The sequence below is a fragment of the Chelonia mydas genome, chromosome 2 (genome assembly GCF_015237465.2).
Source record: "Chelonia mydas isolate rCheMyd1 chromosome 2, rCheMyd1.pri.v2, whole genome shotgun sequence".
NCBI classification, from domain to species: domain Eukaryota; kingdom Metazoa; phylum Chordata; order Testudines; family Cheloniidae; genus Chelonia; species Chelonia mydas.
Window position 1 is genome coordinate 101,856,225 of NC_057850.1, and position 27,348 is coordinate 101,883,572.

At 38.8% G+C, this 27,348-nt stretch overlaps 1 protein-coding gene across 1 annotated transcript in view; it reads left to right on the plus strand.

Annotated features, from left to right (window-relative positions):
- CTDP1 (CTD phosphatase subunit 1) overlaps positions 1 to 27,348 on the plus strand; it is a 169,076-nt gene that overhangs the window by 114,777 nt on the left and 26,951 nt on the right. The window contains 1 exon segment of the mRNA XM_037892990.2: positions 4,996 to 5,171. Coding sequence (XP_037748918.1) covers positions 4,996 to 5,171 — 176 coding nt within the window.

The window sequence follows — 27,348 nt, forward strand, 5'->3', positions numbered from 1 at the left end:
TGTGTGTGAGAGAGAAGGGGAGAAAGACTTGTCCTTTTTTGCTTCCTCTGGGAAGCAGAGGCAGGCACTTCTCTGGTTCTGAAGGAGAGGAGTGGGAGGTAAGCATGCTGGTTTCACTGCATGATATTCTGCTTATCACTCCCAGCTACACTCTCCATCCTCTCCTCTGCTTCACACATTGCTTTGAGATCTCAGAAGGAAAAGTGTGTTACTACCTGAGTCTATATATTTTCAAGAACTGCAGCCTGTTTTTTCTTCTAGCTATTGCATTCAGGTATTTATAATATATCCATTACTATTAAAATTACTTTAGAAAGGTTTTTATTTATCTTCCCACTGACACTCTTCTGAAGTGACACCAGCCACACTTAAAATAAGCAAAATAAAACAGGGAGCGCTCTCAATGCAGTGTATCATTGGGTAGTATTTGGTCTTAAGATTTCACACCTCCTGTTTGGGACTTGCAAGAGAAATTATCCTGTAGGGAGATTCCTTGTCCTGGCCACAAAGGATGAAAGAGAAGAGGCAATGGATGTTGTTTAATTAGGCTGCAACTTTATTCACTCAACATATCTGGGAATACCAACAATAAATTGTAGAGTGCAGGTTGTCATTCTTTCCTTAATTGTTTCCACCTGCGAGGGAGGGCTGCCATCAGCTCTTACCCTTCCCATCCTGGTACCATCCAGACTAGGAGCATGCACAAGGTGAGCAAGCAAGGGCACAGCCCACCCCCGGCAATCAGCAGGGGCACAGAACTCCTCTGGGGCTTGGGGAGAGTGAACTCCTATGGGAGAGGGCAGGCTCCTCTGGCCCTGGATCTAGCTCTTCCGCCTGCCCGGTGAGAGTGAGCTCCTCTGTCTGTGGGAGGAAGGGAGAGAGCCAGCTCCACGGGCTCTGGGGCTACGGTGGGGAGAACCAGGTCCTCCAGCTGTGAGAGACACACAGTGCCCCTCCAAAAGCGGCCAGCTTTTTATTCCTTTGCATGCCCCTGACCCAGACCATTGCTGCGACCTGTCAGCCTCCCATCATATGACAGTTAAGAGAGACTAGAAAGGGTGTATGTCTCCATGCTGTGCTGGAAATTAGGAGCTCCAGCCCCCCTCTTTCCATCTTCCTTATGGGATACCATCCTGTAAATCCCCTTTCAACACCTGTTTGTCAGAGAATTGTATCCCCTCTGTGAACATGTACTTGCATAGGGGACACCGGCTACCTACTGAGTTGTGACATCTTGATCTAACCTCTTTACCTCCCCAAACTGCTGTGGGGAAGGCAAACAACCCCACCCCACCTCAGCCAATCTGGCATGCTCCCCACCCAAAAAAAAAAAGATGACTAGCACACGCCCACAGTAGATGATAAAAACCTGATTCTGTTCTGATCTGTGGATGGGAGGGTGGGTGCTAATGATCACTGAGAGAGAATGTTTCTTCTGGATAGCAGGGGTATAAATACCTTCCTCTTCCACCAGTGCACATGATGGGTCACTGTCCCTCTCTGGTCCAGCTATTTACTGTCCACTCAGGTAAGTCCATTCCCTTTTCCCCTCCTTTGTAACCCAAATGCAGTAGGGAGCTAGGAGGAGTCCTGTCTCCCTTTCTCTCTCCTCTCCTCTCCCCCCGGCAACGAGTCACCACATTCAGTTGTGGTTAGCATGTATGGCCCAAATAGAGGGATTGAATATAACAGAGCTGATTTACATGAGTAATGTGCTGTTTTGTATCATGGTTACTCCTGTCCTAAATTCCTCATAGATTTCCACATAAAAATGAGTGTTATCCATGTGACCTAGAATAGACTGTACTGTAATCTCCCTTATTTTTAAAAAAATTATCTTTAAATGGCATAATTGGGGAAAAATGTGTGTATGTGATATTTTTCCAAATGGTCGGACATTAAAACTATTTTTAAAAGTACACCACATCGAAAAGTTAGTGGGTGTTTTTATCTTGCATGTCAACATCTTCAAAGACTTCAGAAATTTTGATTCCTTTTTCTGTTTTTGTAAAAATGCCAAAGAGCTATGAGTTAGAATGCAATGTGGCAAAAGCAACCTCATTTGAAAGACAGTAAATTGATTTTTGAGCTAAAATTAGTATGATTGGAGGGCTAAAATGACCTAGACTGCTCTTTGAGGCTCTAAGTAGTTAATTCCCAGCATTTCTTTTAAGTATCAGCACCAAGTGGCCCTCTTTTGATCTACCGTCCACTGCTGCAAAATCCGTGCCCTTTCTCTTTGGGATTCATAAGGTATACATATTTTGTCACACTGCATGTAGAGAGTCATTTTTGTCAGGTTAAGGAGGTGGGGGCATTCATAGCCTTTGAGAACAGGGTATGGGCATATTGGAACTTGGGAGTAATCGTGTGGTTTGTCTTAAGTGCATATTTTCAGACCCTAAAGCAGTGGCGTGCATGTGGGCACATGGTATAATTGATTTGTCTTCAGTTTACATTATTGCTACTTTGGCGGCTGCTTCTCTCCCACAGTGGAAACAAAAACTATTTCGGGAAGGAGGTTATGACCCTAGCCACCGCTGTATTCACACCCTGCACATTACTGCAATGACATTCGTACAAAATATGCCTGGTGAGATGCCATTTAAAAATTAACACAAGGGTCATAATATCACTGTACAATATATGTAACAATGCTGTACGTGAAATTATGGATACTCACGGATACTAGGCTTTAAAGTCCCTGACTAAAAGGTGTTTAAACCAGGCATGCATGTCAAGGGGCATTGATAAACAGGTTTTTGTCAAACAAAGGAAAGTGGCCACAATCTCAAACCAGTTGTAGCCAAATTCCATGGGCTCTTCATTTATATTAGAGGTTATAGCAGGAATAGATAATTTCCATAGTAGCGGCCACCAGCGTGGGAGGAACCAACATGGAGCCTTATCCTCCAAACCTTGTGGATCATTTACTCAGCATGCATTGGTGAACTTTATCTGGTGGTATCCTTCAGAAGGATATATTTCAGAGAGATCTATAAAGAGAGGGGAAACCACTCCCTAAATTATCCTTCACCTTCAGGAGACAAAGAAACCAAGCAATTTGATCTCTGTGTTGGGTCCTGGTCAGGCCAGCCAGTAAAAAGCTGGAAAGAAGACAAGGGTGAGAGAAACAGCCTTGAACAAAGACTGTATTTTACTAGATTAAGTTTCAGGCTTTTAGATGTGTTCTTCACTTTATTTGCTTATAACTGATCTACCCTTATTTCCTTTATTTGGTATCACATAATCCTTGCTCTTCTGTAAATAAACTTGTTTTACTTCTAATCTAAGAGAAAACACTGCTCTGTTTTGAATTTAAGTGATTAACTCTTGTTAAAGTAATAAGCTGTGCTTTTGTCTCTTTAACGGACCAGTGACCCACTTTACTTCCCTGAGTGTTCCAGGAGGGAGTGGGACACTTCAGGGCAAACATTTTTGGGGAAATTTGAGATTGGGGCTGTGTTGGGGTCACCTTGCAAGTAGTAACTTGCTGGTGGAGATGAGGCTGGGGCTGCTGTGTTGCAGGCAGGCTGCTGGGGTCAGACCTCTGAACCAGGGTTGCACAGCACAGAGAAACTCAAGGAACCACATGCTTGTCTGTTGGTGTTCAGGTTGAGAGCCACAGCAGGAAAACATGGAAGGCACCCAGGGTTACAGGGAGGCAGTGAGACCTCTCACTGGTCTGGGCTTAGCACCAAAACATTACAGGGATGTTGGTTATCCTAACCCCAAAGAAGTCAGGAGTTATTGTATTCCCCCTTTTCCTTTGAATTTGGCATCATCCTGGCTTAAACAGAGAAGGGGGATTAGAAAGATCCAGGCATTTCTTTGAGGCCTGGTGTTTGCCTCCTACAGTAGCTCTGCAGCAGGCTGTGACCTTGGTCAGTCATGGGAATAAGATGACCCTGGTAGGCCTAAAAATACTAGCATGCTGTGGATTTGAGCATTGAAAATGGTTAGACCATTGATAGGCTGGGGGAGTTGGGGCCTTAACCCACCTTCTTTTTCACTGCTGCCAGGACATGTTGCTTTCTGAAGAAAATTTAAGGTTCAGTAAAGTTGCAGTCACTTGTCCCAGAGAACCCAACAGTCCTGCTTCCCTTCTCATTGCCCACTACCATTCTCATTGAGAAGTAGTGTGTGGCAACACCATCTACACCACCTTACTCCTTCCCCACCTGTAGTTCAAATGCTTATTTTTAAAAGTATGGAACCTCTTGAGGCATCTCAACACAGCACATGTATTTGTTGTGTTTTAATGTTTATTTCTGCAGCTGCAAACCTAGAATGAATAAGGGTATTTTAGACTAGTATAAAATCCATGCTAACTTCTTAGAAGCAAAAGACAAACTGCTATTTAATTAAAAGTAGAAACGTTTTGATAGACTTGCCTTCTTAAATGGCAAGCAAGTAGACAGAATCTGATTATAACAGTGTCTTCTGTATCTTCAGTTCCTGTCATACAGTATGATTTGGAAAAAACCTTTTGCTAAAATTAGGTTTTTAAATAGGAATGCCTGAAAAAATAAAAATTCTTATTAACTGAAGATGTACTTCAATATATGTTTTGAACAGATGATCCGCTGTACACTGTTGTGGTGGTGCAAAGTTTGTCCCTTTAATTTCTAAAGATTTTGCCCATTACCAATAATATAACCAAGAATCAGTAATATGGCTTCATGGCTGTTTCTATAGTATTCCTATACATTATTTTAAGTCATTAAAATGGAATTGTATTGGTGGTGGTGACTATAGCTTAGTATGTATCATACTTGCATGAATATAAATTTAGTGTAATCTGCATAAAAATGTTGTCAAGGTTACTGTGGAAACCTTTAACTTGAACTTCATTTTTTTTTAAGCAAACAGAGCAAGAAAGCTGTTTATAAGACATTTTAAAATGGATAATTAAGACAAGTCTAGTAACTGTGTGAGAGAGTGATATAATTAATAACTCAGTAGAGCACATACTGACTCTTGACCAATTGGCAGGTTGACGACATCTTAGGAGAAGGTAGTGATGATAGTGACAGTGAGAAAAAGAAGACAGAAGAGGAAGGAGAGAAAGCACAGAGTAGTGCAACAGAATCGCTAGGAATGAAGATAGAAGAGAGGCCTGGATCATCATCCTCATCAAGTGAAAGGAGCTTAACAGGCAGTATACCCAGGTATGAGTTTGTCAAATGTAAGAGTGGTTTTTATATAAGAAATTCAACAAAATGATATTTAAAATGGGATTCACTTATGCTTTATATGCAGTCTTCTAAAAACAAAGAGTTGGAGTTTTCTACAGAAAATATTCATAAGAAATAAGCACAAGTTCCTCCCCAGCCCTTGTGACCAAAGTCCGCTCTAAGCTGGGTGGCCACCCAGCAGGCTATGAAGTGCTGCGCACTTCAGGTGTCCCTCCCCTCACTGCCATGCTGCTCCTGCCCTCTGCCTTGGAGCTGCTCCCAGGAGCCTCCTGCTTGCTGTGCAGAGGGGGGGAGGTGGCGCTGATGTCAGGGTGTCCCCCTCCTCCAACCCCTGTACCCCATCTCCACAGAGCCGGGGGGGGGGGGGAGGAAGAGGCAGGAGGGAAGAAACACGATAGGTCTCAGGACGGAGGGAGCTTGCTGGCAGCTGCTCTTGTCTGAACGGGCTTATCTACTTAAAGGGGCAGCGTACTTAAAGGAGCAATGCGTCTCTTTCTCTCTGTCACTTCCCAACACATACTTGTGATGTTGTTGTTACTTCTTGATACTTCTTTCAAAGTGTGTTGTTTTAGTTTTTTGACTGGTCTAGTCATTTCGTGATTTTTATTTCTCTTACGCTTAAATTTAATTCTTTGAATAATGTGCTCTAAAACGCCTAACCTGTCCTGGCTGGAGTAATTATCCCTATGGTAACTTTTTAAAAATATATATTATATCTAGGTTTTTGGTTTCTACTGGTGGCATACATCTGCACATTACCACAATATGGTGCACATAACAAAATTCATTCTGCACATGGATGGAAAAAATTAGAGGGAACACTATCAACCAATTTTATATTAAAACCAGAGTTAGCATTAAATCATAAACACAATAAAGGAATGCTATCAAGGTTGAATAGCCCTACATTTGAAGCCCACTAAAACTTAATTTTTCCAAGTCCGCAGCTATATAAAAACAAATAAAGTATTACCTTCAAGATGAGACCATTTATTGTCTTAAAATTCCAACTGATAGGTTCAGTATCCATTTACCACCAAATAGTAAAGACTCAGATGTGACGTGAGGATGCTCATTATGCCTTCCCTCTGCTTTCCTTTGGGTTTCCATTTAGATGATTACATTTATAAGAACTTAGATTTCTTAAATCCCACGTCAGCAACTTAAGTCTGCAGCTGTCATATTGGAAGCAAATACATTTCTCTGTAATGGAAGAGAAATGTAAATTTTAAAGCTGTCAACTTTTGATTGTCTAAATCACCTGTTAAAAAAATTTATTTTTTTATCATAACTCGGAGAAATCTTTCTGTACGGAGTGAGTTTACTGTAATTGACTGAAGCATCTCAGTCTGTGGATTAAATGGTAGCTGTGTGCTTCTGTACATTTAGTGTCCCATAGTCGTATATGAATTAGGCCATAAGTGAATTCACTGGTATTTTAGTGGTACAAGTGTGTGTGTTGGGAAACCACTACATGGTATGACAATGTTGATGCTTTTGAGGAGCGCCGCAGCTGGAACAGCCAGTTTGCTATGGGTTAGTCAGTGTTGAGGAGCTATATAGAAAGCCTCCATAGGACTTGCTATCCTGGTTTTACACTTGATTAATTTAAGTGATCATATATATAAGATTAAGTAAGTTGGTGTGACCGAGTACATGTAAGGGCTACACTGAAAATGCTTACTCGGGCAAACTGCAAGGAATAGTGCAGACAATCCCTGAAATTGCACTGATCTTTTGGTATTAACTGATTTTGGATTGTACAGTCCATCTCTTCGGCTTCTGTCTGCATTTCAGCTAGAGGTGTGATAAACAGCTCAAGCAGAAGTACCTGCATTAGCTTTCATCTAACTGGTTTGTCAAAAATAGAAGTGAGGGTGCGGCAATGCAGGCTTCAGCACAGGCTACTCAAACCTGGCAAACCCTCCTGGGTGTATACTTGCTTCTGCAGCCTGCTCTGAAGTCTGCACCACAATGTCCTCACTTTTCTTTTTAGCAAGATAGCTAGATTAAAACTAGTGTGGGTATGTCTACATGAGCTACTAATCACCTATCTGGCTGCATTTTAGACATAGCTTTAGTGTATTACTAAATATATAATTCTTTATGATAAAACAAAGCAAGACATACATATTTGACCCTCATTCTCCACTATGGTCCCTTTATATCACTTACGTGCAAAGGTTTGTGAGCAAGGTGTTACCTGGCCAGGGTTCCAGGTGTCTGGTTTTTGACCGGAATGCCCTGTCAAAAAGGGACCAGTCAGCACTGCTGACCAGGCCGTTAAAAGTCAGGTCGGTCGCGCAGTGGGGTAAGGCAGGCTCCCTGCCTACTATGGCACCGCTTGGCTCCCAGAAGCAGCGGCATGTCCCTCCTCCGGCTCCTATCCGTAGGAGCAGCCAGGGGGCTCTGCACGCTACACCCGCCTGAAGCGCTGGCTCTGCAGCTCCCATTGGCCAGGAACCGAGACCAGTTGGCGCTGCAGGGACGGCACCTGCAGACAGGGCAACATGCAGAGCCACCTGTCCACGCTGCCGCACAGGAGTCAGGAGGTGGGGACATGCCACTGTTTCTGGGAGCTGCTTGAGGTAAGCACCTCCTGGAGCCTGCACCCCCTCCTGTGCTCCAACCCCCTGCCCCAGGCTTGATCCCCCTCCTCTCTCCGAACCGCTCGATATCAACCTGGAGCACCCTCCTGCACCCCCAGCCCCTCATCTCTAGAACCTGCACCCCCAGCCAGAGCCCTCATTCCCCTCCGCACGCCCCACCCACCTGCCCCAGCCCAGAGCACACTCCTACACCCAAACCCCTCATCCCCAGCTCCACCCCAGAGTCTGAACCCCTGCCCCAGCCCAGTGAAAATGAGCAAGTGAGTGAGCTTGGGGAGAGTGAGCGACAGTGGGAGGGGGGATGGAGTGAGTGGGGGTGGGCCTCAGAGAAGGGGCAGGGCTTCAAAGAAGGGGCAGGGCAAGGGTGTTTGGTTTTGTGTGATTAGAAAGTTGGCAACCCTACCACTGGAGTGCTCAATCAGTCTGGGAGGATCCCCAGGTGGTACAGAGCCATTGTAATGGTTCTGCTTCCCTTTCCTTTACAACCCCTAGCATATCGGATGTTTATAGATGAGGAGGGGAAGAGGAAGTAGAAGTTGGCAGAGCACCTCTCCTTTCAACTATTCTTGGCTGCCAGTGCAGCCCTGTGGGCTATATACAGCTGGTCATAATATACTGCGCCCTTAAAGCTGATTTCTGAGTTTAACTGGCAGCCCTGAAGGTGCAAAATAGGGGAATTAGGTGCCTTATAGACGTCTTTTTTGCACTACTTCCTCTGTTTCTCAGTTCAGCTGAAAAACAAGCCTACTCTGTCTGGTATGGAACAATTACATTATTTAAGAAAACCTGTTCTGTCATAAAATCAGCATTGATTGCATGCTGTTGTATCAGATTACTTTATTTTGGGATTATATTACTTTTGCTTTTATTTAAACTATAACTCATTAATGAGATCTAGTTCTAGTGCCATTTAATTATGGTATCTATTGTATAACTGTTAGCAAGCCCCTTTTCCCATATTTCCTTTTTGATCAAACCATGCTGTGCTGGATTAGGTCTCAGAGCTTGAACAATTTAAGGTGTTGGGCCAAAACTGCAGAGTTCAGGGTGTCAGCACACTTCAGAACGCAAGTGCAATGTGCTTGCTGGATGCAGCAATGAGATCCGTTTGTCCTGGCATATCCGTCCATAATTCAGCATTGTGTACTGAATCCTTTATTGAAAAGGAGTACTTGTGGCACCTTAGAGACTAATAAATTTATTTGAGCATAATCTTTCATGAGCTACAGCTCACTCCACCGGATGCGTGCAGTGGAAAATACAGTGGGGAGATTTTATATACAATTGTTTCATGTTTTCTGTGTATATAAAATCTCCCACTGTATTTTCCACTGCATGCATCCGATAAAGTGAGCTGTAGCTCACGAAAGATTATGCTCAAATAAATTTGTTCGTCTCTAAGGTGCCACAAGTACTCCTTTTCTTTTTGCAGATACAGACTAACATGGCTGCTACTCTGAATCCTTTATTGTGATTTGAATAGAAAATAAGTAATCAGTACAGCATCTTGTGCAGCCATTCCGGTATTCCCTACCCAAGGGTTACTACTTGCCTTTCAAGGTAATTAATAGCAGGGTTTAGCAGGGAAAACACAAAATACTAAACCCTACAAGGTTAAAGAGCCCTGAGGGGAAATCCTCCCCTTGTAACAATCAGCTTGGCCACAGACCTCTAGGAACTCCTTATTGCTGAAGTGGAGCAAATAAGATAACCCCCTGTAAATTTGATCAGAGTTCTTGTTTAATTGTGTCAAATTACTAATCAGGTCCAAATTATTACGTTATTTCCTTAAAATTATTGAACTATATATTTTTTAATAGTTCTAAATATATGTTCACATTTTCACTAACTTGAGAGAATAAAATTATTTTATATCCTAGTATAGGTTTTGTTTGTGCCATGGATGCCACTAAATAGGTTGCCAACTGCTCACACAGCTATTTCCTGTTCTAAGTATAGAAAACTGTGGTAACTCTAGGTGAGAGTTGTTGGAAAATGCCATACTGTTAATGGTAGCTACTGTATTTAGACTTATGGGTATTGCGCAGTACTCCTGAATTAAGCGTAATATTTTTAATGACTTTATTCAAAAATAATTTTTGAAAGATCCAGAGTTAAAAATACCAAACCAAATTTCTGTATATATTGTCCAACTTTGAAGGGATAGATGGATTCCTGTTGTATCATAGATGTAACTTAGCAGGGGAAAATATTCCTGATATTATAAATGAAATTCACAATTGCAGCACCTAGAAGAGTGCTTTAAAATGACTGGAGTGCAACACATTTCTAACAGTCTGGTAACAAACTGGGTTCCTTTTATGTGGAATACGTCAGCAATTTAAAAATTATTGCAGCTTCAGTTAGTTTTTTCCAGTGGCAGTGGTGACACACTCGAGAATGAAATCCAGGATCCTCTTCTGACCACAAGTGTTGCAGTTGGCAGAACATCTTGCTCTTTTCACATGAGCAGGCTATTCTTCAGAATTTAGTGTCACTTCTGTTTGAAAGAGATTTTGGCAAGGGCTTTAAGAGGAGAGGGGCTCTGAGTACGTGCAGCATAATATACTTAGCCATTCATTCTTAATTAAGAGAACTATCAATTTTAAATGAGTGTGCATTGTTAACATTAAAAATAAAGTAGTTACCATTTAGAAACCTGTTCTAAATAAAAGCTCTAGTGTTATCCAAAATCCCTACATAGAAGAATTAATACTGTGGCTTTCAGCACTGATAAAAGCTTTTTGAAGTCTCTTAAACTAATCCATTTATTTCTACAGAAGATAACATTCTGGATTCCTACTCCAAAATGCTCTACTGTCAGTAAGATCAAAGGGAAATCCTTTGAGTCCTATCAAATTAACCCTTTGGCACGAATTGCCAGCAGTGTTTGCAAACCAGAGTATTGACGATACTGGTGCCAGAGGGTTAAATACAGCAAATAGCAGGAGAAGCTGTCTAACAAATGCTTTAATATTGTATATTGAAAAACAGTAATATACAGTAAATCAGCATTTGGTATTAAAATATAATTTCTTAATTCATTGTCTTTGCATAATTATGGAGAAATATATATAAAATTATACTGTGTCTCGCACGCTCTCTGACTAGTGCTCCGAGTTCATTAATGACTTTATTTGGAGGCATGGAGCCTTCTTGGCTATAAGGGTACAACAGAGGCAGTTAGAGTAGATTTTCTGGTGTTTGACATGATCTTCGACATAAAATGGAATCTGATGCAGTGTTGTGAGAAGTTGAAAAGAGTTATTGCAGAACTGTGGCCTGTTAATGAGTTTACGGAGAAGGGGGTCTTAAAACATTTGTCCAAACTGAACTTCTTACAATTTGTTCAACCATAAATCAAAATACAGTAGTATTCATGAGCTTGTCATCTGTGAGATCTTTGCAGACCTATTCAGCCAACAAGAGCTAGAAAGAAAAATGGATGAAAATAGGTCTTCTGAAATAAATGAATTCTTCTCAAAAATGGTCTCTATGAATATTTTATATAGACTTACTGTCTTGGGTACAGGTGCATATAGAACAGGAAATGCATAGGACAGTGTATTAAGTTAATTAACTTTTAACCTTCCTCCCAATTTTTTGACCCTTTTGATACAGTATGTGGTTTTGTATATGCTTTTCATGACTTGGACGCATCTGACTTGATTTTATACCTATTTTGGTGTGCTTGTAGTAATAGCCAGGTTAATACATTTTAATCTAGTTTAAATTTTAAAGTTCTGGTACTTCAACTATTAAATTCTTAGCCATGGTTTAACATGCATTAATTAACATGTTAACTAATACCATTTTAAATTCTAGTTTAGACACTACAAAAATATTTGTTCTGCAACACGTCTTGCTAGTTGTGTTTATCCTCAAATGTTTGTCCTGTATATGCATCAGGATTTACAGTTGTGTTAGTGTAACTCTCTCACCTCCTGAGTGTGCAGTTCTGTCCCAGATATTGGCACTGAGACCACTCAGAGATTAATGAGTTTACTCTACAGCCTTAGCTAATAGCCATATGGCATTTAGCTCATGCAGTAAAGGCTCATGCACTAAGCTCCAGAGGCCCCAGGTTTGAAGCTGCCCACCGACACCTGGGGTCTGTTCGTGTTACAAGTTGGGGCTCATCCAGGATTTCAACTGGGAAGTCTCTGAAGCTCGGGACACGCTTCCTCAGCTAAGGAAAGTATGTAGCCCACATACGTCCTGGGTGTGGTGTTCTGTCCCATCTAGTGGCACCAAGACTACGTAGAGAGAGAGAGAGATTAATGAGTCTGATCTACAGCCTTAGCTAAGTGCTCTATGGCTTTCAGCTCATACAGTAGAGGCTCATGCACTAAGCTCCAGAGGTTTTAGCTTCAGTACCACCCACTGATGATCGATCGGGGTCTGTCGGTGTTACATTAGCACTTTAAAATTCTATTAAAAAATCTAGTGTCACTGTACCCTTGGTATATATCATTCTGAAATACTAAAGATCCCTTGTTTCCTTTCAAAATTAGGACAAATAATATATGAAACTTGCTGCCCCTCGTCCTATATATATTGATCACAATTTACTTTGTCTATTTCTGATGTGACATTTTCTCATCTATCTTCTCTTTAACTTTTCTAGTACATAGAACATTATTAATATTAACTTACTGGACAGAGGACGGTTGTGCTTGGATAACATAGTTGTGACGCTTGTCTTATTTTCTTTGAGTGTCTTTGTTTCATATAAAGTAGGTAGCCTTGGAGTGAAAATACTATACAACATGTGATTTTTTTTTTTCTTTCTAATCTTTGTAGAAATGTTTAGATATTGTGGTAATGGATGCATATCTATTCCAAATGTTCATCAATGCTGTGGACCTTGACTATTAATCAGAATTTGCACTGGTTTCTTAAATAGAGTTCATAGAATTTGAAATGTGCAGCAATCTAAAGGTGTAGAGTGTTAAACAAATTCTGGTCACAAGAAAAGTCACTATCATTAGCTTGTTATATAAAACTCTCAATTTTCTTTTATTTAGGGGGAGATTTCTAATGCACAAAGAGGAGTTAAGGGATTGGGAACTTGATACCTAATTCTTCTTTTGGCCTTGAAAATCTCACCCCCTTCCCCAAAGTAACAGCTACCATTCTGTAGTAATTATAATACTTTTACCTTAGGGAAGTATTTTCCTAACATCCATCAGTTTAGTTATTTGGATTAAGATGTGAAGCATGATGAACTTCTCTAGAACCTGCATTATTTATGTACTGATATAATGTCCCCTTCTATTTTGTCCCCTCTGTAAACAGTCCTAGTCTCCAATATTTTGCTCGATATAAGATCACACAGCAACAAAACTGTACTATAAATTTAAACCAATGTTGATTCATACAGCAAAATAAAATTCAGCATAAGTACCTAACTCTACAGTTATTTTGACACTACAATAGTCATTTGGGCTCTACAGTACTATTCATCGCCACGTTTGCTGTCAGTAAATAGGTGTATGCAGTTTCAAGATTCCAATTGTATAATCAGTTTTCTGGCCATAACCATACTTCTAAAAATCATTTTCATGTTATGGTCTGGTCAAAAACAATACAGTGTGTGCTGTGTGTCGCACAAGTGAAATTAACTTTAGACAGTTGCTAGAGTGATTTCTTCAGGGTCAGCACAAGACTTGTGATACAGAACAAAGTCTGTGAAATAGAACTATGTGCACTTCAGCTCTGATAGACACATTAATTGTATTAAAATATGACACACAAACTTGAGATCCCAAGTTTGAACCATACAAAAAAAATTCTGCCCTCAGAATAATGACTAACAGTTTGTCCTCTTAAAAGTTTAAAATTTGCAAGTTATGCACCATGACACTGTTACAAGAAAATATATTGTCCAAAAATTTGAGTCACTGTAGGGAACTTTAAAAGTGCAGGTGCCCTCTGACTCTTTAAAAATGTTACTGTTATTTACATAACAGGCTTGTAGTTGACTTCACTCAGATGGAATGCATGAGAATAAATGAAAAACCCACAATGCCCAAGATGAGGTGTATTAATATTTTAAGTGTGGTTGAGCACACTGCAACATCCTTTTATATGATTTCAGTATTGTCTTGAATGCCAGTTTTGGGACATTTTATACTGTTTCACCAACAAGGCATTACAAATATAGCTTCAATGTCATTAATGGCTGTACAGTAAAAGGACTTCTACTGTATTTATACTTCTCATTTAGAGTTTTCTTTGCACCATTCATCATCTTGCATATTAAATTATATGCATTCAAGCCCTTCAGTCTTTTTGTACGATAGTGGAAATACTACATTTGCATGACAGAATGATTAGTAGTTCTATCTTCTCATTATAGTTAGGTTAAGCTTTGTTGTCTTTAGTTGTTTATTGCTCAAGTCATTTTTCTTTAATCTAAAGCTATTAAAGAATAAAAATGCCCTTTATAAAAAAGTTCCCTTATCAGAGAGTCGTCTTGATATTTCCAATTATCAACAAAAGTCCAGGGTTCGCTGTTAATTTTTATGCTATTTAAGTAAACTGCTAATTACAGATGCTATATGTATTTTCATGGGGGAGAAGAAGAGAATAGAGGTGAAACCAAAAGAACACTTAATTGGTTTTTGGTCCTTCAGATCATTTTGTTAACAGAAATTTGGTTCTTTTAGCTCTTCACAGCAAACAGAAAAACATAAAAGCTTGGTCCTTCCTTCCAAATTTGAAAAATCAGCTACTATTCTGACTATAATCTGTTCTGCAGCTATCCAGTTACAGAATCTTCTTGTAACCAAAAAAAAAACCCACTAGCTTCTATTTTACGCAGAGTGTTTTAAATACAAGCAACATAGTCTAGAGAAGTAAATGAAGGTTTCTTGTACCAAAGGAGGGGAGGACCCACAGAATTTGTTTTATTTTTCTGCCTAAGATCGTTGCATTTTGCACTGAAATGAAACCTACTTATAAAAATGTAATATCTTTATTTTTAGTAGCATAACTGAAAGTATGCTTTCTCTCTCCATTGATCTAGTGGGTCCAGCTGAGGAAGATAATAAGTTAGAAAACACATGGGGTCTTTCATATTAATCTCCTTGCCATACGTTCCACCCAGACATAAACTATTCTTTTAGAAATGGTCCCTTGCCTATTTTTAGTGCATTGTTCACCTTGGTTGGTGTCTGTCTCCTTTGTTCTGGAAAGTCTTTCTTCTTGGAAAAAGATGACAATTTAATAAAAATATGGTCATTAAGAGAAAGCATGCTAATTACTTTACTGCAATGTCTATAAGGCACATCATCTTGGTAGCTGTAGCTCTTAAGTTTAGGTGATTGAGGAGTTGCTAAATTTCCATACGTGTTTTCTTAGATCCTGGCTCTGTTTGAAAATCTTAGTCTTTTTTACCATCATTTTTCTTTTGCATTAACTTCACTTGTACTGAAATGTGTTTACTGGGACATGGGAGCTGAGCCATCATTCACCGTTTTTTCCATATGGAATTAAAGTGGTTTCTATAATGGTCCAAAGAGAATACATAGAAAAATGAGTTGATGCACCTTTTTTTAAACACACTTTTTAGTTAAGCTCTGAATAGCATTTGTTTATGGAAATAGCTTTATTGATTGGCTTATACTTCACTTACTAAGTCGTCTCTGAATCTTTTTGTCCTTAATACTAAATCATGTATCTCCTTGGCATTTAATATTTTGTATTAACAGTATTCTACTCAGTTTTCCATCTTATTTATCTCTTTTTTGCAACTAATCTGTTCAGCTTGTTTTTATCTTTGTCATGTACGCAGGAACAGGTCTAGTATTGTATAACTTTTTTTCTCTTTCAAAAAGAGCTCCCAATGCCTCATTTATGGACTGATCCTATCCATTTTGTTACTCAATTCTGTGCAGGGTCCCTAGAAAAATTGTGCAAAACACCATTTGTAAATAATTTACAGTTAGTATACATCATAAATTTTTTTAAATAAAAATTGATTGACAATTCTGTTTGCTGTCACAGATGAAAAGCTGAAAAGCAATGAGAAAACTAGGATACATTGTAAATGATTCAGGCAATACATATGCTTATGGGTACACTCATATGAATGCATGCAGAGTATATTTAAACCCTCTAGAGTTCAACCTGCAGCTCAGCTGACTTTGTCTCATAACCAGTAACTTGATCTTTTGCCTGAGGACTGATCAGTAGTTTAAATAGTGTTGACATCTGATGGCACAATCTCACAACCATCCTTCCTGTTTCATTTCCCATCATCAAAGGGATGGCTCTGTATGTGCAAGCTCAGTGTAAATGTAATAGGGGATTTGGGGTTTTGGTTAGAATTATTGGGCTGGATCTTGCTCTCATTTAAATCAATGGCAAGACTACCATTGATTTCTGTGGTGCTGGATCAGATCCACAACACTTTGTATGGAAAAGTTCTTGTGACACATGACCAGAAAGGGTTAAGCATCCGGCAGGATGAATGACTCAAATTCAACCCTTAAAGACATATGGGGAGATAATGTTTGTTTTTGTGTCGTTACATATATATTGGTAGTGGTCAACAATGTAATCAACAGTCCCTGTCTATGCTGTTAATTCAGAGATCAAAAGAACATCTTAACATTTAAATGAACTGTAAACATAGGATGTCGCTGTATTCATCTCTTTGAAATACAGCAAATCATCTGCAAATGGTGGAAAAATAGGCAATTGCCTTATGTTAATCTGTGTGAATAATTACCGGGCAATGCTTAAGAAATAAACCTACTTCAAAGTCGCCCTGATTGCCTATTGTTTACCCAAGACTGTATGGTCAAGTGTATGCTAGAATATTGTATAGAAGACCCATGGGTCCTGATCCTGTCATCTCAGATCTGCTTAAGCTTCATCAGGGGAAGGTTGAGTCAGAAGATTGACATCCCAGTTTAACTGAAACACCCTGAATATGATATTGGATATTTGACTGTAACCTATGGATTAAATTCTAAAAGAACTCTTTGCAGCTACAAAGCTCACCATCTCTGCTATGAATCTGAACCTCACGAATTGAACTCACGTCTGTATGTATATTGATCTTTTAACCATGCTCTCTATCTGTTCTTTTTTTAATAAATTTTAGTTTAGGTAATAAGAATTAGCTGTAAGCATATATTTGGTTAAGATCTGGAATATTCACTAATGTGGGAGGTAATGTGTCCAATCCTTCGGGATTCATACAGCCTTTTTTGTATGATTAAGATTTTCATTAATCCTCCTCATATCTGACTGGGGTGACTAGGTGGAGGCCTGAGGCTGGGTTACTTTAAGGGAACTACGCTGTTGACTTCTGAGTAACCAGTGAGATATAACAGAAACTGTTCTGTGCTGTCTTAGTAAATCTAAGTATTGGAATATCCACCATTTTGGGGGATTGCCTGCCCCATTCCTTGCAGTTCACCCTAATGGAGTGACCTCAGCTGTCTCCCCTGGGATTCCAGTCACAGTTCTATTTACAAAGCTGTATATGCAGAATATGCTGTATTGTGTAAATTGAGTGAAACTAGATTTTTTTAATGACATTTTAGTAAAAAAATTTTCAAAAATTCTTTACTGGAAAGTAGTAGGGCTGTCAAGCAATTTTAAAAATATATCTCGATTAATTGCATGTTAATAATAGAATTCCATTTATTTAAATATTTTTGGATGTTTCTACATTTTCAATTATTTCAATTAGAACACAGAATACAAAATGTACAGTGCTCACTTTATATTTATTTTTGATTACAAGTATTTGCACTGTAAACAAAATAAATAGGTGAATTGCAAAATTCTAATACAAGTACTGTAGTGCAATCTCTTTACCATGAAAGTTGAACTTACAAATGTAGAATTATGTACAAAAAAAAAGCATTCAAAAATAAAACAATGTAAAATTTTAGAGCCTGCAAGTCCACTCAGTCCTACTTCGTGTTCAGCCAATCACTCAGACAAACAAGTTTGTTTACATTTGCAGGAGATAATGCTGCCCGCTTCTCGTTTACAATGTCATCTGAAAGTGAGATCGTGCGTTCTCGCAGCACTGTTGTAGCCAGCGTCGCAAGATATTTACATGCCAGGTGCGCTAAAGATTCATATGTCCCTTCATGCTTCAACCACCATTCCAGAGGACATGTGTCCATGCTTCTGCTTGATAACAGTCCAAAGCAGTGCAGACCGACGCATGTTCATTTTCATCCTCTGAGTCAGATGCCACATGCAGAAGGTTGATTTTCTTTTTTGGTGGTTCGGATTCTGTAGTTTCCACATCGGAGTGTTGCTCTTTTAAGACTTGTGAAAACATGCTCCACACCTCGTCCCTCTGAGATTTTGGAAGGCACTTCAGATTCTTAAACCTTGGGTCGAGTGCTGTAGCAATCTTAAGAAATCTCACACTGGTACCTTCTTCACGTTTTGTCAAATCTGCAGTGAAAGTGTTCTTAAAATGAACAACCTGTGCTGGGTCATCATCCGAGACTGCTGTAACATGAAATATATGGCAGAAAGCGGGTAAAACAGAGAAGAGGACATACAATTCTCCTCCAAGGAGTTCAGTCAGAAATTTAATTAACACATTTTTTTAATGAGCATCATCAGCATGGAAGCATGTCCTCTTGCCGAAGGATGAAGGGGCTTACGAACGTTTAGCATATCTGGCACGTAAATACCTTGCAATGCCGGCTACAAACGTACCAGGAAAAGGCCCTTTCTCACTTTCTGGTGATGACATAAATAAGAAGAGGGCAGCATTATCTCCTGTAAACATAAACAGACTTGTTTGTCTTAGCAATTGGCTGAACAAGTAGGACTGAGTGGACTTGTAGGCTCTGAAGTTTTACATTGTTTTGTTTTTGAGTGCAGTTATGTAACAAAAAAAATCTACATATGTTTCACTTTCACAACAGAGATTCCACTACAGTACTTGTATGAGGAGAATTGAAAAATACTCTTTCTTTTGTTTCATTTGTACAATGCAAATTTTTGTAATAAAAAATAATATACACTTTGATTTCAATTACAACACAGAAAACAATATATGAAACTGTAGAAAAACATCCAAAATGTTTAAATTTCAATTCGTATTCCATTGTTTGACAGTGCGATTTAAAACTGCAATTAATTGTGATTAATTTTTTTAATTGCAGTAAATTTTTTTGAGTTAATCACGAGTTAACGGTGATTAATCGACAGCCATACTGGAAAGTGTTCTATTGGTGGACCTCTGTTTTATAGTGGTTCCTTTTTACTTCCTCAATGGAAATGAACCTTGTAAGCTTTTGTATAAAATAAGCTCATTCAGGAAGAAAACAAATTCTTTAAAGATACTGTACACTCAGGATTCTCGCTCCTGAGTCTCTCACTTCCAGGGCAAGACTCGAGTGAGTATCCTGTGCATATAACCTTCAAGGAATCAGAATTATAGATAAGTGAATTCCCTTCATCGAGTGCCGATTCCATAGCTCCCATTGGCCGGGAACTGTGGCCAATGGGAGCTGCGGGGGTGGTGCCTGCGGGCAGGGGCAGCGCGTGGAGACCCCCTGTTCCCCCCACCTAGGAGCCGCTGCCAGAGGGACGTGCCAGTCACTTTCGGGGAGCCACTGGAGGTAAGCTCTGCCCAGCCAGAGCCAGCACCCTTCATCCCCTCCCACATCCCAACCTCAGCCCAGAGCCCGCACCCAAACTCCCTCCCAGAGCCCTGACCCCCTCCTGCACCCAAACTCCCTCCCAGAGCCTGTATGCCCTCCTGCACCCCTGCCCCAGCCTGGTGAAAGTGAGTGAGGGTTGGGGAGAGTGAGCAATGGAGGGAGCGGGGGCAGGGCCTCAGAAGGGCACGGGGCAAGGTTCGAGCAGGACAGCTAGGGGGTCTCTGAAAAATTTAAAATCAAAATGGGAGTCCTCGGGTTAATAAATTTTGAGAACCACTGAACTAGAGCATATCTTTTAGTAAAACATCCAGTCTTGATTTTAAAATTGCCTGAGAATTCACCGCAGCCCAATTTTCTGTTTTTCCTAACAGGACACCTAGTGTCTTTCGTAAAGTTACACCAATGAGGAAAAAAAGAGAGACAAAGGTACATAAGAGATGTCATAGGCATTGTTTCTCAAAACTGAATTAAACTGAAGTGACATTGGAGAAATGCAGAGGAGGACATCAGCTTTATATTTGTCGGGTTTATCTATTTTTAGTTATTCATTTGAGCTAAGGAAATTCATTGTCACTTTACAGATATGGTATCCTGGTTATTCTCTCTCCTAATTATAGAGGTGGTGCTGAGCATGTAATACTAAATAATTGAGTGTCCAACCTTGCACAATTGCTTAATGAAACAAACCATGTGTTTCTGCATTAATGGAATGAGTTTTTAAAAAAAACTGTTCCCCAGAATAAAAAGTTTTGATTTCTAAGCAGTTCAATTGAACTAAATATGCACACTTTGTAAAATTGTTAGTTCCTATTAAGGAGAGCAACAGTGAATTAAATTTAGGACCTATGGAATTAGGGCTTAATCTAACCTAGCAGGACTTCCACAAAAATCTGCATCAGCTGGAAAGCACAATGAGTTCGTTCAAAAAGTCAGTTACCATTTTCTGCCTCTTAGAACTTTGAACAAAGGGGATGTTTCTTTCTTGTGACACAAATTCTAGTTACTCTGTTTAAAACATGTCTTTAAAAAGGTTGTGTCGAAAGGTAGATATGTTTTGTCCTACAGTGAAAATTTGTCCAAATTTATTTTGGAAATTATATTTCTAAATATCTATAAATAAACATGTTGATATATGGGAAAGTGCCAGGAGTTATTTTTAAAGAGGTGTATTTTTTAGGAGCATAAATGTTTTGATGATGCTGTGTTCCATAGTGTTGTAGTTTGTGTTATATGCACATACTGCTCCGAGGAAAAAAAACAACCTCTTAGCATGGCTTAAATTAGATGTTTGAGGAGCATCAGCTTCATGGAGACAAGTTACATTGTAGTAATAATAAAAACGTCAGTAGGACCAGCCAAAAAACGCCACTACATCATAATTATATAGCAGGTCCTTGATTTTTAATACTGTTTTTCGGGAAGAATGCTCTAGCCCCAAGTAAAAATTAAACTGCCACATCTTGATGAAAATTATTTTCTCCCTTAATTTGCTCCTACATCACATCTGGTGGAGCTACTCTTCCTTATGGGGATTTTAGAGAGAGAAACCTCATCTGATTTACTGTAAGCCTTCAAATCTGATTTCTGTGTTTTCGTCATGTGTCAGTTTCAAGAAAAGGAGGCATTCAGTTCAGATTCTCCTTTCTTCCTGTGTTTTCAGTTTTCATCTGTATAGCCATGCTGTAGTGATGTTTTATTCTGTCTCTCTAACATACACAGATCAAAAATATTCCCATTGGAATAAATACATAGGCTTAATTTATCTATCCACATAGGAATGAAGCAAAAAAAATGTTTGCCCTTACCACGTTTAAGGTGTTATATATCATAATATTATGTAAACTGCTCCAGCAGGTATTCCGAAAACTTAACTACTCAAGGCGTGTAATCATTATATTAGTCAATAATTGGACTGTAATTATTATGATTTCTCAATTAGGTTATGCATTTTGCCTCTGGTTTTTAGACAAATATATATGGAAATAGTGTGTAGTATACTACTGCTTTAATCCGTGTATAAATTGAGCTGTATAGCATTCCATTCAGAGCAATTTAAATCATTTATTTTAATAACTTTTCCATTTGTACTTCAGTTATTTTCTAAAGAAACGTGCATTCTCATGGATTGATTATAACATTTTAAAACATGTTGATTCACAACTAAACAGAGCCTTTACACTAGATTTGGTACATATTTTTGCTACCTAAGAGGGTGGGTTATAATATATACATTTATTTAAGCAATTATATAGCTTATTTTTTTTCAGACTCTTATTAATTGTACTTTTTTAGTATGTTAGAAAATCGTGAATGATATATTGCTTATTTACTAGATAATTAACTTTTTGCTCTTGATTTGTGCTAACCTGTGTTAGGATGGTAACTGGAATTTTTAAACACACAGAACAGCATATAAGATTTATATTTAACAAACAAAACAACCCTAAATGTGGTGGATACATAAACATCCCTTATCAAAACATGTTTCAGATTTACAAATAAATGGTTTACAAATAAATTTGTAAATATTTACAAATAAATAAAAGGAACAGAGGGATTAACTGTAGTCAGTGAATTAAACTGACTATTGCGGGTCAGCCTGGGAAAACTTTCAAATATGCCTAAGTGGAAGTGACTGGAGCTTAAATTCCTACTACCCTAAGTTCCTTGAAAAGGAGACAAGTCTCCTAAATTATTTAGGCTGACCTTCAGACTTTTAAAACTGGTAGATGTTATCCCCTCCCTCCTCATTTTTATTCATAGACTGGAAGAGAGAGACAAGTTTTCCTGATTTTTCAGCTCCCAATCAATTTCTCATCTTTGAGTGAATTAGTCCAAAAAGAAAAAAAATATTCTCTGTGCCTTCAGAAGAGGCTGCTGCTCTCGAAAGCTGGTATAGCACTTCAACAAACTCTGTTTCTAGGTGCTTAGCTAGTGCCTTCCACCAGTTCAGTGGTGTGGCTTTCTTTGAAACGTCAGCAAATATGTCTTGCTTGAATGGTTCACCTCCAGCCCTGAAATTTATTATGGTTGGCATGACTGATTGGGTAATTATTAGATGCCCATGCCATTGCAGCAACTTCTTCAATTAGACCTCTACCCTGGTACTTTGGGTTGAGAGTAATAGCAAGAAAATGAGGTGGAGTTAAGTGTTTGATCTATTTGCTTCTTTACTGCCTACAATTCAGCTTTGTTGTTGGGGATTTCTTTCTTTGATATCTCTTGAAGTTCTTTCCAAATTTCAGCAGCATCAGCAATATAGGAGCGATCTTTCTGTGGTTTGTCCACAGGTATGGAAATAGGTTTCAATATATTCAATATATCTTCTACGTTTCTCTTTAATACGATGTGGACTGTTTTGGCTGTGATAGTTCCATCTATTTTGTCATGATTTTCTTCCCAAAATGTCAGCAGAATAGGCCAGGTCTTAATAAATAGCTCAACATAGTCAATCACTGAATTCCATCTTACATCTTGGAGGAGAATTAGTTTGGATCCTCTTCCCCCCTTCAGTGAAGCTGAAGCAACGTGGCTGTTGTGGAAGTATTTTGCAATTTCCGGAGTTGTACTTAAGTTTTTGGCTAAAAGATGCATCAAATGAGCATTGCACCCATATGTTATAAGTTTCAGGTTTCCTTCGTTATCTTCTTCTATATTTCTTCTCATCTTTGCTACATTTGCAGCATTGTCTGTAACAAAACTATACACTTGACACTTGAATTTTTGTTCAGTTTGTCACAGTTTTACTGCTACTTTTAAGTATTGTGCTGCATGGGCATTTCCTGATGTATCACTTGTTTCTGTAAACTAGACAACTCCATCTTTTCTTGTCACACAAGCACTTTGTACTTGATCATTGTGTGCATTGCTCCACCCATCACGACTCAAATTATCGAATTTCCCATCAATGTTTTTTGCACACTGCTCAACTTCCTTCTCATACACTGTATCCAGCAACCTTCCAGTAATGTCTGCTGTGCCAGGTAGAATGTAGCCTGGTCGTAATGATTGAACCAGGTCCATGAAATGTTAGTTCTGAACAAGACAAAAGGGACAATTTGCATAAGTAAACTGAGCATCTTTTCATCAATGGAGTCTTGATGGAATTTTCTGGTCCTGATTACAAACTCATCCATGCTTTTAGTGGATGATGAAGAAAGACTTTGTTGTTGAGATACAGGTGATTAACTTTAGTGAGTTTAGCATTGTTGTTGAGATACAGGTAACTAAATTTAGTGCAGCACTGCTGGTGGCACTAGCAGATGACTGTTAAATTGGAGACATTGCAGATGATGGATGTTCATAACCCTTTATGTCTAAGCTGGACACTGAAAAAAGATGGGTTTAAAAAAAAATCACTTTCATTCACTATTACTCAGTGCACTACTTTAAAAAAAAAGAGACTGTAAAGGAAAGTCCTTCTGCAGCTGTTGGTACCACTTTTTAAATTATGTAATATATTTTCCCTGTAAAACTGGGTTTAGAATAATTAAGAAATCATTAGGATTTTCTAAATCTATATAAACCCTATCTCTAGTAAACAAAACATGTTTAAAAGTTGATTCATAAATGCCTCATAAAACTTTTGCTTTTGAACAGAAAATGTTCATCTAAGAGGTTTGGTTATACTGAGCAGTAGAAAATCATTTCAGAAGTCCAGCAGTAACAGTAAAAAAAAAAAAAAAAAAAAAAAAAGTAATTGGTAAATACTCCCATAACTAACAAACATACCAATTATATTCTGATCAAAAACATTTTGAAATTCATGAGAAGTCATCTGTCCAAAACACAAATTTATGACAATAATCTAAGTTATCATTTACTAGCATAGTAATACATGGTAGGCAGTGCCTAAGAATGATGCAAAAATAAGTTTACTAACCAGTAGATCCAGATTCTTCAGACATGTCCATATCTTCGTCTCCAAAGCCATTGCCTTCTGAGGATCATTTTTCATAACATTGATTCATTTTGACAACCAGGCCTTGCGGCTTTCTTGCACTGTTTACATTTGGCATGTATTCGTTCTTTTACCCAGAGATACAAGAATTTCTTTAAAATATTCCGAAATAGGGTCTCTTTATGATATGCAGCCATGGCAGTTTTTTCTCCAGTTCCCAGATGTTGAAATCAACACCGGAGCCTGCACCCTGAAGAATGTTGTCATTTCTTCCCACAGTGTCCTGATTTGACACCAGTGTTGCTTCTTTCTGGTTGCACGCTCTGCTCCTTCTCCCTGGTTATATATCCCATCCACCCACTGCTTTCCCCAGGGCGGGGAAGGGGAACTAACAGTCCAAGACTTCTGTTTGTGTAACCCACCTGCCTTTTGCACTGCAGTATTTTATTTTTTTTAAAGACAGAGAGGGAGGCAGTTGAGAAATTAATGGATTTCTGTTTGTATCTCTATCTGTGTACACATGCAAGGAGACAGAGCAAGGCCATTTATCTGAAGTGTCCAGAACCATCCAGAAGCAAAGGCTGGTAGTTACTGGGCACATCAGTGTTTTCCCCTAAACTGGAGAATAAGTTTCCATAGTGGGTGGCATCATAAATATTCATAATGTGAGAACTGTCAGAGCTCTTGTAGGGGGAAGCTATAAAGCAAGAACATGAGACCACCCAGGTGGGCTCAGTACATGATCCTGATGATGAGGTGCATGATGGTGTGTGTCCTACAGGTAGTGTGCATCCCAACACCTGTAATGGCTTTAGCAGTCTCTTGCACCCAGTAGCATAGCCCTTGGGTCTCTTCCCACCCCAGGATCAAGCCCTTAATAGAGTACATGACCTATTGTACTGTATTTACAAAGCTTAACTTCAAAAGTTGGATGTTTTTCCCCTGGTTCTTTCTTTATCTATAAAAGCAGCCTTTAATTCAAAGTTTTTGATGCAGGTTCATGGATTCAGTGTATTTATTTTTTTATTTCAATGTTTTAAGTGATCATGGGATGTTTAGGCTTTAGCATATTTTGGATTAAATTCAGATTTCATTTTAAACAGGTTTATGTGTTAAAAGAAAAACTTAGTTTCAATAACAAAATCCAAAAAAAATCTGATTATTTTATTATTTTCAAAAAATATCCTTGATTTTTATCCACCTTGATTCAGTTTCTAAATGCTGAGGAATAGCAATCATATGAGAGTTTCTGCTGAACTTGTAAAATAGCAGCTCATACTCAACTATGGCAATATGATGACCATTCAGTTTTTCAGTCAAACGATGAAACTATACTTCATTCACCAACTTTAGTAGCATTTATACAGAGTTTCATATGTAGCAGGTTTTATAGAGGTTTTTAATCTATATTTACAAACATTAGGTCATTCTCATCATACCCTTGAGGTAGTCAAGTATTATCCCTGTTTTACAGATAGGGACACTGAGATAAAGAGGTTAAATGACTTCCCAAAGGTCATGGCAAGTTGCTGTCAATCCTAATTTGATTGAGAAAGCTATCTCACTTCAGAGCCTGGGGTGAAGGAAGTGGTGCGTTTGGGTGGGGAAGGAGGAGTCTTGCTGGATCATATTAACATAAAGAAATTTGCAAAATGTGGGCAGACGGGACAGTGAAGGTTAGAAGGAGGTTGTCAAAGGTGAAGAGGCAATAACATGGTTCACAGGTATAGCCTTCAGTATGAGAGGAGTAACTGTTACGTGGTGGTGGTGGAGAAAGTCTGTGTTTCCTGGTCTTTATCCGGAGATGTTAATGGTCATGGAAACAGGGAGCAGACAAAACAAATTTAAAGGGAGAGCCAAGGTTTGGTAACAGTGCAACAAACTGAATAGAGGAAGGAAAGTGATTCTCAGATGTGACTGGGAGGGGAGAAGTTTATTGGGAATCCCACTAGATTGAGAGAAGTTTGAGGCGCTGTCTGTGGGTTGAAGGTCAGATGGGTTGAATGGATGGTTGGAGGGCAATATAAAGTAACACTTAGTGTGCAGCAATGCAAAACAAGGTAAAATGGATTTCTTGCCTACATATAATTAACAAGGAACAAATAAGTAAGTAAATAAGGGTTTTATTCTACAGTTTAAACTTTTCTTTGTTACACATTCAGTATTGTTTCTCTTTATTACCATTTTTGAACGTTAGTACTGTCTTCCTAAGTAATTGACAGCTATCACAGTATTAAAATAGTGTTTGTTGTCAATCTGCTTCAGAGATGATACATTGCAGTACTCTATTTCATTTTTAAATGATTAATGATTTTACCTCTTTGATTATTTACTTAAATTGGGGGGGGGGGGGGGTGTTGTGATGAATAGTAACAGTTATGTAATTCAGTGTGTACTTGACTTAAGCATTGAGTTAATCGGATGGGGCAAGTCCATACTTTGAAGCTATTTCTCTGTCGATATAGTGGCCTAAATTTTCAGGCCATTACTACAAATATGTCTATTACACAATGAATTGCAGGTATAAATGGTAGCTGTTAAACTTCTAGCTATTGATTGCACTTGTTTGTTCAGTTCTCATACAGAATATAAATAAACTCAATTGTTCCGTATAAATGAATAGCCATGAGAGAGTGACAGAGTTATTGAGCCTCATCCCAGCCTCTCATTTCATAATAAAGTGTGTGGACAAAAGGTAGCAACTGGACCTGCATTCTCGTAATAAGTTATCTATACACTGTCATACGTGGTTTTATGTATATGCGATTCTTTACTGTGTATGCATATGCTGTATAATCGAAAGGAGGTGAATGCTCATCTTCATACTTGGGTAGATGCAAGGACGTTCTAATGGAATCCAATAATCCCACAACCATAACGTCACGAAAGTGGATTCTGTAGTTTCATAATATCAAATTGGTGGTATTTGCTTCAATTTTTGGAGATGCAGTAGAGAGACAGTATTATCTACTTGTTAGAAGGGC